The following is a 14029-nucleotide window of genomic DNA, read 5'->3' as shown; positions in this document are numbered from 1 at the left end:
CAGTCCTCATGTTAGGCTTCATGTCTAAGATTAGCCCCAAGTAGATTGCTTTCTCTTGTATGGACAGTCTAATATCCTGGAATTCTCTCTTTCCTAGTGAACATTACCAGCTCTGAGCTCCTGAGCGCTAAGCTTGCAATAGATTAAGGAAATTATATTTATAATTATTTATTATTATATGAAGTCCCTCAAAGAAAATCAATCCAAATCGTTAATAACAACAACACCACCAACAACACTATAATTAATCCATTTTCGTTAATTTCTTTATTTATATAATTTATTTCGTTTTCTGTTTTAAATGTAGTTAACTTTTATTGGTATTCAACGTTGTCTACGAACTAGTACTACTTGATAGTTACAAAGGCGTTTCTTTACTCTTAGTTATAATAATTATTATTTTCTTTTTGTAATGTAAGAATTCTCTTTACAATAATAATGCTTAAGAGTTACTATATGTAAGCTAACAGTTCTGTGTGTTTTAAAGATGCAATGATGAATATTTTTTTCTTCCTAAATGTTTACAGACAAATGTTTTTGTTTTTGGAAAATAAATTCCTTAAACAATTCCTTTAAACTCGTTGATAGTTGAATTTAAGTTAATATGTAACTAGTAACTAGTTAGTATGAAGTTATGTACTGGGTACCTTATTGTTATAATAAGGTTTCCGGCACCGTTGTTTTAAGTAAATGAGAAGACAGGTATTAAAAAACTACGACAATTTAAAAAAATTAAGATAATCAAAAAATTAAAATAAATTTGCCAAATTAAAAGAATTTAAAAGAAATTAACACAATTTTTTAAACAGTAAAAATATCTAATATGATTTATTGAGCATCAAAAAATATGCAAAAAGTGTTTTTAATCTGAATAATATTTTCTTCTTTTCAGTTTTAAGTAAAAAAAAATGTATTCGAAAAAAAACACAAAAATACACATTTTAAAGTTCAAAATGGATTTCTTGCACTGAATTTATGAGAATTAAAAAAAAAAAAAAAAAACTTAAGAGTTAAAAAAAAAGTTATGAAATTTTTTTTATCGATAAAATATGAATTATTGGGAGTCAAAAAAAAATTTTAAAAAGTGTTTTAAATCAGAATATTTTTTTTTATATTTTTAAGTATGAAAATATGTTTTTAAMTCGAATAAGTATTAGAAAAAAATATTTTCTAGATTTTTAGAAACATAATACGTTAAAAGAGGCCCAATACAAACTGTGCTTTAAGCTTCACGATGTATAAGTTTAATAAAAAAAAAATTATGTATAAACACCAAATAATTTTTTTTCCAAAAGTTGTCCAATATTGAAACAGCTTGGAGACTTATAATTATTTAGAATTTTTTTTAGCAAATTTAAATTTTTTTTTTTCTTAAACAGCACTTTTTAATAATTTTCAATAAGTTTTGAGTTATAACGGGAATTTAGATTTTAGAATATGCAATAAGTGACACCTCCTGCTTTTCGAAAGAACATTGAAACAAAAATAAGGCGTATTGCTTTTAATTTCTTAATAAGTCTAGTAACATATGTGCCTAGTGATGCAAAGGGAAGAAAGCTAGGCAAATATTGAAAAACAATCCAATATACAAAATTTTACCACAACAACAACAATAAGTATACATGACAAAATTTTACGTTATATTTGTTTACCTAAAAATATCTTCAGCCAACTATATGCCAAGCCTAAAGCTATTCGTTGGATCTTGCACTATGTGATTTCGCTTGATGGCAACAGCTGATCTTATTGAATTTTTCCCAGCCAACTTTACATTTAACCGCTTTACTGTTATATTATATATTTCAACAGATGATATGGTAAGGCTTGTTTGTAAACAATTTCTAAAAAATTTTTAAATAGTTTTTATTTGGTGCTCTATTTAAGATGGAAGATCAAAACACATTTCGGCATATTTTATTATTTTACTATCAAAAGGAGAAAAATGCAGTACAAGCAAAGTGTAAATTATGTGATGTGATGTGACTGAGAAGATTTGTTGACAGAACGTCAACACCGAAAATGGTTTACATAATTGCGTTCCTACAATTTTGATATTTAGGATGCACCACATTATTGAGGGCCCCTGGAAACCGAAGTGGATGAAACAAAGTCATTGGTCGAGGTGAGTCAAGGCAAGATTTGTCATATGAGACCGTTTACTAGCACTTGAAACATCTGGTATTAATTTCGAAGTTTTACATATGAGTTCATCGGCACGATTCCGTTTACTTTGGCGGTTTGGTTCTGAAAATGAATTTCGTCATAAATGGATAATGTGCTGATCGCCTAGCTTCTCTAGAGGAGAAATATGCAATGTTGCTAACACTTATATTTTTAAAAAGATTACCGATTAAAAATTAAAAAATTTTAATTAATAGCACATTATTATTTACACTAATTACAATTATGTGCTGAATACATAGAGAGCAAGAAATTTCAAGCGACATCTGTCAAATATTAAACACGTTATTATATAGAAGTGCAGCTGTCTAAATAACTGTGTCCGTAAGAACGTGTGTATTTTAATATTTGACAGATGTCGCTTGAAGTCTGTCGCTCTTTCGTTGTTCCTATTTGAGCATTTTTGTTGTTTCAATGTAAATAAAACACACCACCGCTACTATTGTATCTTACGGAATGCTTACCAAAATTGTATTTTTTCCGTAGCAACGAGTTTGTTCTCTTAAAGAGACTGCTCTCTTAAACACAGGGTTGCCGGTATCTATATTTTGTTGTAATTAAAAAATATGCTATTTTTAAACTAACTCAAAATCAGTGTCGAATGCTATTGTTTATAAATATATAAACTTTTGAATAGTTTAATTTCAGGTTATATTATAAAAAATTGTAATTGAAATGTTAGATGTGTACAAAACTACATATGTGAATCGAGCAAAGCCAATATTGCTCAAATGATCACAATAGAGAACAGCTCATTTCCTCGTTACCACTACTCAACTGCTGTCACTGCTTAACTTTTGACAAATTTTGTTCACTATGGTCGGACCCTAAGAAAGGGCGGAAAGGAAGTCACTAGTTGTACTATGAGAGTGTTTACAATTATGAGGAAAATGAGCGTGGCCATATTTTTAAAACAAAATATGAAGATTTTTTCAACGACAGCGTTTTCTTTGAAATGGAAAATTTTGTTGTAAGAGTGGCAACATTCATCACCTTAAAACACAGATTTTAAGTTGTATATTTAGTCCGGCAACCTTGAAAAACATATGACAGAAATTTAATATTTAAAACAAGTGTGGCAATACTGGCCCTACACGTGTTTAATAAATACAGTGTTACTGAAAAACTAAATTCGTGAAAACAATTGTATTTATCAATAAAAAATAAAGAGGAAATGTCGTTTAATAGAGGAGGACGTGGCGGAGGTATAAATTTAAAATTGTTGTACGATTTCGTGTATTAAATATATATATTTTAAAGGCTTTCGTGGGAATCGTGGAGGAAATCGCGGTGGCGGTGGACGAGGCGGAGGCGGTGGTAATCGCTTCGGGGGCCGCGGATTCGACCAAGGACCACCTGATCGCGTTATACCTCTAGGTTCTTACAGTTATTCATGTGAAGATGATCTCGTTTGTAAAGTGGAAATTGAGGATGTTCCTTATTTCAATGCCCCGATATATTTGGAAAATAAAGAACAAATTGGGAAGATTGATGAAATATTTGGAACCATACGTGATTATTCCGTGACTGTCAAATTATCCGAAAATTTGAACGCAAAAAGCTTTAAAAGTCATCAAAAACTGTTCATAGATCCGGCAAAGTTGTTACCCATCTCGAGATTTTTGCCTAAGCCACCACAAAAAAAGGGTAGTAAGAAAAATAGTCTGAATGGTGGTGCAGGTGGTCGTGGTGGTGGGTTTGGTCGCGGAGGAGGAGGCTTCCGTGGCGGAAACAGCGGGGGCGGTGGGGGCTTCAAACGAGGAGGAGGCGGTGGACGAGGTGGAGGTTTTGGACGAGGTGGCGGCGGTGGTCGAGGCGGAGGTGGTGGCGGTGGCGGTGGTAGAGGTCGAGGCGGTGGACGAGGTCGCTGGTAGTACGAATATTTCACTCTATATTTGGAAATCGTATTATCTGTACAATTTAGATTATAAAAATAATATTTTATATGAAAATGTTTTGTCTTTGGATTTAACTCTTGACTTTGACTTGCTATTCACTTTTATTACTATATGTGAAACAGGAAAAACGTTAACTTCTGTAATGATCTAGAATCCCTCTCTCCACAATTAAAAAAATTTCGTTACCAGGACTCGTTTGCGATCGGTCAATGTGATGATTCCACATTAACGACTGTGATTTGCTTGCCAAACGCCAAAGAAGTTATTCATTTTTGAAGCGCCTTCTTACTGGCGATGAAAAGTGGTTCGTTTACAAGAATGTAAAGCGCAAGAGATAAACCAGCTCAAGCCGCTTCGAAGACCGATAGTCATCAAAAAAGGTCATGTTGTCTGTTTGGTATGATTTTAAAGGGATCGTTTAGCGGAGAATGGGAGAAGCTTCACCTCAAATCAGGACTTGGGTAACCATTTGAACTAATTTTGTTGAGATAAAGAATTGTAGGTATCCGGGAAATTCAATATTGTTAGTAAATAAAATAAAAGAATAAATAAATAAATTAAATGTTGACACTTATTTCAAACATTAAAAGTAGTGAGGAAATTTTATTAATTAATTAGAAAACCAAAACCAAATTTTAATAACAAAATTTTGAACGTAATACAGTTTAAAATCTGTGATAACAACAACAATTTGACTTAAAATAAATATAAATATATATTAAAGGAACATATTAAGAAAATTGAGGTAAATTAGTTAATTAAGGAAATTAGTTAATTGTTTTGTAAACAAATTAACACCGAACAACAATTTCAAAAGGAAAATATGTATGAATTAAGGAACAAATTCTGACATTATAGTAACTAATCAAACTTAAGCAGTGTACTAAAACTACTAAAAAAGCAGGATGCGTTAATTTTTCCTTCTCACCGCTTTCAAAATTCCACTACATGCACTACCGATTCAACAGTTTCGCAGTGACACAAACTTCGAAACACCATTCCTCGAACCACATGTCCTAAACCGGTATACCAGTGCGATCCTTAATTTTACCGAGCACATTCACATGCACCTTCGAATAGCCGCTGGACTTTTTGCCCAATGTGCCCATGCTGCCGCTGGGTCCAGCACCAATACCGCCGGCACCAGCAGCATCGATGGAAGAACACGACAATGGCGATGAGTTCTTCGATTCCAAGTGGGATGAGCGATGCGAGGAACGATGTAGAGACTCGTGCGACACCATATCAGCGCTACTCGGATGCATATGCTGTGCGGAGGGTGTGTAGCCGGGTTGTAGCTTTTCCACCTCATCGTCGATTGCCTTGAATTGCCAACTCCAGTTGGCGCGATACAAGAAGGGACGATGATCGAAGCGGTTGTCGTCCGGACTGTAGCTTTCGGCGTGCACTGATGGGGTGAGCACAGTCATTTTATGGCGATTGATGGCGTAGCAGCGGAAGAAGTGCTTCACTTTGTCGGCGACCTAAACGGTAAAACGTTAGAGAATGCAATTAGCAGAAATTATTTAGAATAAAAAAAAAAATATATATATATATATATATCAAATTCGTACCTCTTTCGGACTCATGTCGTCACGCCAAGTGGCCACCAACTTACAGAACATACTGTACGGCCCACAACTGGCTTGTTTGCGCAAGCGACCATACTCACTGAGCTCTGCATAGGTCATGCCCATATCTTGCTCGTCGGTTTGCACGAGCTGACCATCCTGCAGCGGCTCCAATTCCGCAGTGGGTGGTGCTTCGATAATTGACTCCAATACGGTTAATTTGAATTTCTCCTTCGCATAGTTGAGAAAACGACGCAAGTCAGTTTTCGAAATGCCGCCGATGGGATTCACATCCGCCGACGAGCAATCATATTTCGTCATATAACCACGCAGCGCTTCGTCGACATTCGCCGAGCCGAGCACCAGCAGACCACCAGGCCGATTGCGCACCCACAACATCAGTTGCGCAAACATATAGGCCAAGACCATGCGTATGCGTGATTGAATATTCTGCAGAGCGAGATTTTGACGCGCACAACCGCCCTGAGTACGAAAGCGCGGCGACAGACCGGTGACCGCATTGAAGATACCCAATAGGGCATTTACGGCAGTGTCGATGCTGATTTCGATGTGATAGCTGCCCAATTGATGGGCCAACTGTGTGGCGCGACGATGCGTCTCCTTGCTGGAGTTCACGCTGCCCATAAAGCAGGTGACGAGCAAGCGATTGCACAGGGTTGCCGGATTATCCGGTGTATAATCGGAGTCAGCTAAGATTTTACGTATGTCGTGGAGCACTTGCGCATCACCGCCTTGCACCGCATTCACGATCATGCGACACATGGAGTAGACAATGGTGGCAGAGCTGCTGGAGTCAACACCACCGCTGAGCGGCAGAAAGAAACCACCTTGACCCGAGCGGCGTAAATAGTCCCACAACCAGCAGGCGGGACCCATCGCAATTTCCTCTTCGGGTGTATGATAGATCCATTGCATTGGCGTGGAGGAGCTCTTGAAGATGTCGTTGTGCGTTGACATCTCAAAGTCGCAGTTGATGCGCGGATAGTTGGGCGCCGAGGCGGAAAATGTGCAGCGTGAACGTTGCGACACTCGATACGAGCGGATCTCTTCCAAATCAATGGTAGCTAAAGTGACTTCCTGCAAGACAAGACAAATTTTTTTCTAGTATATATGCAATAGAAATCAAGAAGTAGTAAGAAGACTTACAACATCCTGTAGCGCAAATTGCTTGCTACGTGCCACAATTTCGCCATTCATGGCTATCGCCGAGCAGCCATTAAAGTAGACACGTTGTCCGTCGCAGCCGCGCAAATTGCTGAAGAGATAGGCACCGCCTGCCTTGAAGCTGGCATTACGTATTAGATCGGTGCTAATGTGCGCCTTGCGCAGTTCCATGTACGATCCCGAGCCATTGACAATAATTTCGACACCCGAGAGTGACATATCGATATGTTTACTAAAAGTTGGATGGAAGAGTTTATATTAGCGGATGATGGGTACTTTGGGATTAGAAGTTGATGCAGAGAGAATTTCAGAGTTAAATCCTCCAAGGATATAGAATATCACAGCATTCTTGTACAAGCTAATTGATGTACTTTATTAGACTCTGATTTCTTATCAAGTTGCTAACTTTTTCTTAGTCAGGACACGGTTTCTTCTTGAAGAATCCTATGTCTAAGCCTAAGCTTAAGCTTTACTAAGTGAATGGCAATTGTGGGTTTTCGATCCATATTTAAACCTGATACTTAACCGCTCAGCGATCGAAATCTTGTTGAAAGGTAAACTTTTGTTAGAAGAGCCGGTGAAGTTCTGAAACTGACATATGTATGTCCTAAACTATTCTAAATATTAATGCTTTTAAGGACTAAGGACTGGGTGGTCACGGTATCGGAGTGCCCTTTATGAGCTTGGCTCTGCAGGGCTCATTTGTATTCATCACTCCTTGTCTCCCCACAGAACCATAGGAGACGATACATAATTCCCTAGAAATGATAGCTAGCAATATCAAACTAAGTGGCTGGATGGGATTTAGAGTAAAATATATGTAGGGTTCATGGAGTAAGAATTTCATCCAAAAGAGTTGCTCACTTTTTTGTAGCCTGAGTTTGTTGTACTCTTGTAGAACACCCAGAGATGATCTAGTGACTGACGCCCAGAGCATATTAAAACTTTGCAGGGAAGACTTCTCCAGCTTGCAGAATGGCACTGAAGAAGGCGAACCCGATTTCCCAATCGAATACCGCATTCGATGGAGCGGTGAGCTGTATACGCTGTCTAGGTCATGGCGCCCAAATGGACGAAAACACTCCATCTCTGAAGGTATTCGATGCATGCCCCCGGGGGAAAGCAGAGGAAGTCCTCCATTTCGTTGGAAAGACCAGGTGGTGAAGGAACTGGCTTCGCTTGGTATCCCCATTTGGTGCCAAGCAGCGAAAAGGAAGAACGACGACTAATCAAGAAGAAGATGGTTGTTGTGGCGAATTCTTAATGATTTTTTCTTGAAGGTTTCCGGGTGTGGTTGTGAACCAGAACAGCTTTACGCTTTTTTTAGCCGCAGAAAAAACTTTTCACATATTTTTAAAGAATGTTGAAGATATTGTGCCTGATTTCATGGACGATCTGGTTGCAAAGGTCCGAAAATCTTTGTATCGGGTTCCGTTCGCAGTTTAAAAGAAGATGTAACGACTTATCATATCTTCTATAAACCATCTGCTTTCTGCTTCTGGGCTTTATACTGTTACTCCACTCAAATCTGCCACTTTCTTTTTTTGAAAAGAACTAAATAATTTAAGGCACACCTATGAACCCAATTTTGTATAAACTTAAATCTTACCTGCGAACATTCCATAATTCTTCGCAAATCTCATAGCCGATGCATGTGTCTTTAGTAGCGATAACGGCATCACCGAATGGCACCGCCGTCTGTCCGGTGTGTTGAGAAATCATGCGTGGCAAATAATGCTCCTCTGTTTGAAGAGACTAAGAGAGCAGGAAGATAAAACATTAATTTGGGGAAAATTGAGTAAAACTTTTAAAAATAAGAAGACATGAGATCGGTTTTTGGACCGAACTGGAATTTATTGTTTAAATTGAAATGGTTGAAATGTAACCCACCTTTGTCCAGGAAGTGAACCAACGCGATTCCCGATAGTTGTCATCATCGGCCATCGCCATTTTCGGACGTATCAGCAATATTTGACGATTGAAGAAGGCAACGCGACAATTGTAGGCAACATTGCGGTGCATAACCGGCATACCGACATCGATGAGCATGTTTTCGCTACAAAAGAGACTTCGTTAAGAGTTGCTTGTTGGAGTTTGTATAGAAAGAGCTTACCAGAGCGGCGAGAGCATAATTTCCAGCAGCACTTCCCAAGAGTGCAGATATGTGTCGGGTTCGAAAAAGTGATCCTCGCAGCTGTAACCACTACAACAAAAAAATTAAAAAAAAAAATATTAGAGATTTCTGGAATGTAGTGGTGTGAGACAAGCGTGGACTTACGTTATTTCCAATTCGGGTCCGGTGCGGTATGAGGCGCCCATATCCTTCGCCTCTAAGATGGATTGCAGTATGCGCGCCAGATTGCCTTCAAAGTCAAGCGCCCATTGGTTGAGCGTCGACACGGCTACAGTAATTTTGCGACCCATTTCGTTGAATGACGACTAGCGGCTGACACCACGAGTGACAATGCGAGGAGTTTTGCACGTGCGGCGGTGCTGTGGCAGTAAAAATGTCAAACGCACAGTTATCAATTCCGGTTTACCTCTGTGAGGCTTAAAGCTGACGGTGTTGTTCGCTAAAATGTTAACCTCAAAATTTATTGTCAATAGGCGGCTGAGTGTGTTGCGAGTTTGAACGCAATGTGGCAACTTCCGCGTTAAAGGCTGCAGGCAACAGGTGTGTCCTAGTTAACTATCTGTAATTATAGTGGAACAAAATCGAAATTAGTCTTTCAGCATGGACATTGGCTCAAAACTTCAATTTGAAAATAAATTATTGCAACTTTGCGAATATTCCCACACAATTAACAGGAGGGTGGGGGCTAATAAGCTCAAAATTGCGCGTCTAAATTAATAATGAATTACTCGTTTTGAGTTCCACGTGATGACGCACACTTAGTCCTTAAAATGAATGCAACGGCAGGGATACGAAATGCCAGCACAAAAGTCGCTGTGACGCTATGCGACGCTTTTCGCTTTGTTATTGTTTGTTGTCGTCGTCTGGTTCGCCTCAGTTTGTTGTTTAGTTAACGAGCTCGACATGTATCGAAATGGCAGTCGCTTTGACTCGCCCATTTCCACCCATTTGCCGGTATCGATCAAACAGCGTCAATGGCGATTTGCTTAATCGAGTTCATTATGCACAATAGGGTTTCGTGGAAATTTAGGGGGGCTGCGATTAATTACCTGGAATTAAGCTGCTTTTGTGATTTCGAATATTTAGGTATTCTATTTGAAACTGTAAAAAACGAGGACAGAAATGACATCGACAAAGCTTAGTACAATGATTAGATCGGTGGGCATTTTCTTAAGGACAGCTGGTAGTAAGCTCAGGAAGAAAAGTTTACTGCACTAGACGTCTTATTAGTCTCAGCTTTGTAACAGATCGGCAGAAAAAAGCAACTTCTTTACGATATAAATTCTCATAACCGTTTTCCGACCTAATCCTTTTCGTCTTTACTGGCGTAGAAAGTTCAGGAAATACGAATTACGACAGGAGCTTGTTGATGTATCCCATCGAACATCTGCATAGTGAGGTCCGAATGCTTCTAATTAAGGATCATAATGGACTCCTCTTTAAGCAGTTTCTGTTGGAGTTCTTTCGTAGAAATCAACCCTGCAGTCACCTGCTTGGAGTGGAACTACCTCCTGGGAGCATCAAGAGGCCATTCTTCAGCACTGACCATTCACACTGAAGCTATCAGTTCCTTCACCGACTCCATTCCAGACGAAGAGCTTGGGTTGCCGCGAATGAGAGTGACCTTGCGAAACCGACGACAACTTATGTAATTCTTACAACAACAACAGGAAATACGAAAGTCGCTATGAACGGTGTACAACGAAATCCTGATAGGCGGATCAGGGTGAGATGGAGTGTCTTAGGGGCATGCAGGCACAGGTCACGACTTACTGGCATTCAATGCGGACCATACGGGCATGATTAACGACGTAAGTGCAGGAAAGTAGGCATAAGAGAGACGCTGGAACACCTGCTTATTTCTGGCCGTATCTAAAGCTCGGCTTAGATACCTAAGAGCTTTGCAGTTTAAGTCACTGGAGGAAGTATCAGAAGTAGATATCAAGTTTCTATTAATTTTCGCGAAACACATTGACGTTCTGTTCGATGTGTACTTGAGGCTGTATTAATAATAAACCTGCATCTAGCGTTTAAAAGGTGCTATAGGTCTATGTAAGGCCAGTGTAACCAAACTTGTAGGTACAAGAAGAATATGTTATCAAATTCTTCCTCCAAAAATATAACGCTAAACTAAAAATTCACTGACTTTTTAAACTGCTTTCAAAGAAATGTAGGTAGTTTTTCTATTTGTGTTGCAATAACCGTTGAACTATGCAAACACATTCGGCCAAACATAAATATAACAGCAGTGGCATGTGTATGACACGTGTCCAAATGTAAAAAAGCTATCTGCCTGTAAGTCCTTACTTTTTGAACAGCTGTCAGTGCTGTCACTCGACAGCAGGACAAATATGAAAAAGAGCCCAAGCGTTGAAAGCTCCTCCAATAAGCGCACGAGTGTTGTTGCATGAATATGACGGTACATATGTATGTATGTAAGTATTTGCATAGCATAAATTCAGTTCGATCTTGTTTTGCCTGTTTGATATGGACTTGATGGGATTTATTATGTACCACTTGCATACACATACATATGCACATATGTAATTGGGAATATGATAATCGAGTTAGCAATGGAGATTTGCTTTGCGTCGTTGGATTTTATTGGTTTTGTTTATTGCGTATTCTATTTTCAGTAAATCGTATTTATTTATTAATTTTTTAGCGACAAAAACACCGTTGTAAGGGAGAAAAACTGAAATTTGTCACCAATATTTTACTGTCATATTCGCTTTTAATGCCATCAGCTGTCAAGTTGTAGAAAGGATTTGTTGTATAATCATATTACAAACAAATTTGTATCCCCCGATTTCTCGTCAATCTTCTCTATATATATTTATCTGTCTATCTCAAAGTTATAGAGGAAAGATTAGAAAACGCTATGACATAAACGAAATAAACTCTGAACTTTCGCACATGACGTCATGTTAGCTTCTGTCCAACACACGCCAAAAGAAAGTAACGTTACGTAACTGTCGTAATCAGTATTTCTAACATTCTGATATATTTCTAATATTCCGGTATCTTTCTATGAACATTCATATTAAAATTCCCTTTTACCGATTTTTTTACTTTTAGGTTATTTTGAGTAGTTTCTAGTAGTTTTGCAAGGTTAGTTGTTTCATTAGAAATGTTTTAAAAATTTTTTTTCTTAGAAATAATTTATGTATATATTTTACTATTTTGAATCAATATTTATGCATCAGTGTTTGAGGGAGTTCAACTATCTTCATCACAATTGTAAACCAGATGTTCATTGGGTTTAATTTTGATTTTGATTGTTTTCTAATATCCTTTCTTTGTTGACTCCAACTTGAATAACTGTGCATTGAAGTTCTGACGGAAGTGCCAATGCAGTCAAGTCAACGGTGACGAGTCAAAAATAGCAACACAACGGCTTCATCTATAAATAGAAACTTCATAGAAGTTCCGATGCGAAATACATATCCGAAACGGGTCAATAGGAAATAAATTATTTGCATTTGAAACACGTCATTTTCTTGAATTAGCCTTTCTCGATCTTGATATCTAAATCACTTAATACATAGTCTGACCTTCGAATACTTGACATTCTTGTAATTTGCCATCGCGCACTATTCCCTAAGCAAGCACAAAATTATTTTAGGATGGAACTAGACATATTTTCTTTCCAAAGTTAGATTAGAAAGAGGCTGCACTTCGTAGCAGTACGTCTGCCGCCACCTTGATAGCAGCCAGTTCTGCCTGAAAAATACTACAGTGGTGCGGTAGCTAAAGCTAAGATTAACAGAGAGTTCCTTAGAAAAAGATTCCCCCTCCAATCCTTCCTAAGCAGAGACGAAAAATGTGGACCGATTATTAATTTTTAGAAAAGAGTTGCCATATATCAGATATTATATGGAAAGTTGTGAGGACTGTGTTTATCCCAAATTACTGTTCGAAAAGTACCTAGTCTCACCGCCTGATGGTGCTCCTGTTGTAAGAAAAATCAACTATCTTAGTATATACTCGTAATTCGTCATTGTCAAGAAAAAAATTATAAGGAAATTAGTCTGTTATTCAATTCCTGCTTGGATGCTGTATATAGTCATACGATTATGAACGTCAAAGCCTCGGTTAAGGAGTTTTTGATGAGCCACGCCCAAGTGCCTTCAAAATGTGTACCACAGAAAGTAATGTGACAAAACTCCTCTATCTCGTTTTGACAGTGAACCGATTGCAGTGGCGCGGTATCGCAAAAAAAGTAAGGAACTCAAAAGACCACATTGGTTATATCCTGGTCAAAGTATTGGGCATGAGAAATATGTCGGCGTGATGGGTATGGCATTAGCTCATTTGGGAAAGCTAGCGCAACCCCCAAATCGTTTCATAGTAGTGCCGTTTAAGCACAATCCGGTGGAGTTTTGTGTGGCTTTATGATCGTCAATAAAAAATCCAGTAACAATTGAAACAAGAGCTTCACAACCTGCTCTGAAGAATGTGAAAAGTACCTTATCAGTCTGTAAGGTGACCAAGATATGATCTAAATTAACTCCAAGATAAATAAAAATGGTCAGAAAGCTCTGTAGTTCCAATGCGGAAGAAAATAAGGTTCTTCTATGCGGAAGGTCAAATTTGAAGATCCAGTAAAATCTCAAGCAATTTTCAGACGAAAGTTGGAGATCCGCTGGGTTTAGAGTATCAAGCTAAAAGAAGAAAAAAGGGGAAACACAAAATATATAAAAGTTTTTTTTTTCGAAATAAAATATACGAAATATGCCTTAGATTTCTTTCTATTATTTCTTTACCCATTTAAACCACTAATTTAAAGCAAAAGATAAGAGAAATTTGTTCTGTGGTTCGTGGGTTCGTGGCACCACGCGCTTCAAAGCTAAAAGTTTAGCGCTGCTAACAAAAAGTATTGAAGCATACAACATAACAACAATAAAAATGTGGCATTTATCTTGAGCCATTCGAAATTTATGTACCTTGCAGCACGTTGTTGCAAGTTGCCGGTTGCAAATTACTTTCTAGAAAATTTACACCCCTGCGAAATAAACATAAGCCAGTGGAATTGTGCGAAATAAAAGAACCCATATAAG

The 14029-nt window shown here is 38.0% G+C and overlaps 2 protein-coding genes across 3 annotated transcripts in view; one reads left to right on the top strand and one right to left on the bottom strand.

The window, feature by feature from the left end:
- Positions 1–2913: 2913 nt before the first annotated feature.
- On the top strand, positions 2914–4133 carry LOC108975794 (probable H/ACA ribonucleoprotein complex subunit 1). Its single transcript, XM_018944520.1, has 2 exons — positions 2914–3386; positions 3442–4133. Exons 1-2 carry the CDS (start codon positions 3356–3358, stop codon positions 4053–4055), a joined length of 645 nt encoding a protein of 214 aa, XP_018800065.1. The 5' UTR covers positions 2914–3355; the 3' UTR covers positions 4056–4133.
- Positions 4134–4920: 787 nt separating this feature from the next.
- The window catches only part of LOC108975844 (probable glutamine-dependent NAD(+) synthetase), a 30419-nt gene continuing 21310 nt past the window's right edge, over positions 4921–14029 (bottom strand). For both annotated transcript variants that reach the window (XM_018944599.1, XM_018944598.1), the window contains exons 2-8: positions 9114–9528; positions 8949–9038; positions 8726–8891; positions 8445–8590; positions 6818–7067; positions 5654–6748; positions 4921–5563 (exon numbers count right to left, since the gene is read on the bottom strand). In XM_018944599.1, the coding sequence (XP_018800144.1) occupies positions 5096–5563; positions 5654–6748; positions 6818–7067; positions 8445–8590; positions 8726–8891; positions 8949–9038; positions 9114–9259 (2361 nt within the window). In that variant the 5' untranslated portion in view covers positions 9260–9528 and the 3' untranslated portion in view covers positions 4921–5095. The remainder of the gene's footprint in view (positions 5564–5653; positions 6749–6817; positions 7068–8444; positions 8591–8725; positions 8892–8948; positions 9039–9113; positions 9529–14029) is intronic.

This window comes from Bactrocera latifrons, unplaced genomic scaffold (genome assembly GCF_001853355.1).
Source record: "Bactrocera latifrons isolate USDA-ARS-PBARC rearing strain unplaced genomic scaffold, ASM185335v1 scaffold_7, whole genome shotgun sequence".
Classification (NCBI taxonomy): domain Eukaryota; kingdom Metazoa; phylum Arthropoda; class Insecta; order Diptera; family Tephritidae; genus Bactrocera; species Bactrocera latifrons.
The sequence above is the reverse complement of the archived record's forward strand: the minus strand, read 5'-3'. Positions and strand labels throughout refer to the sequence as shown.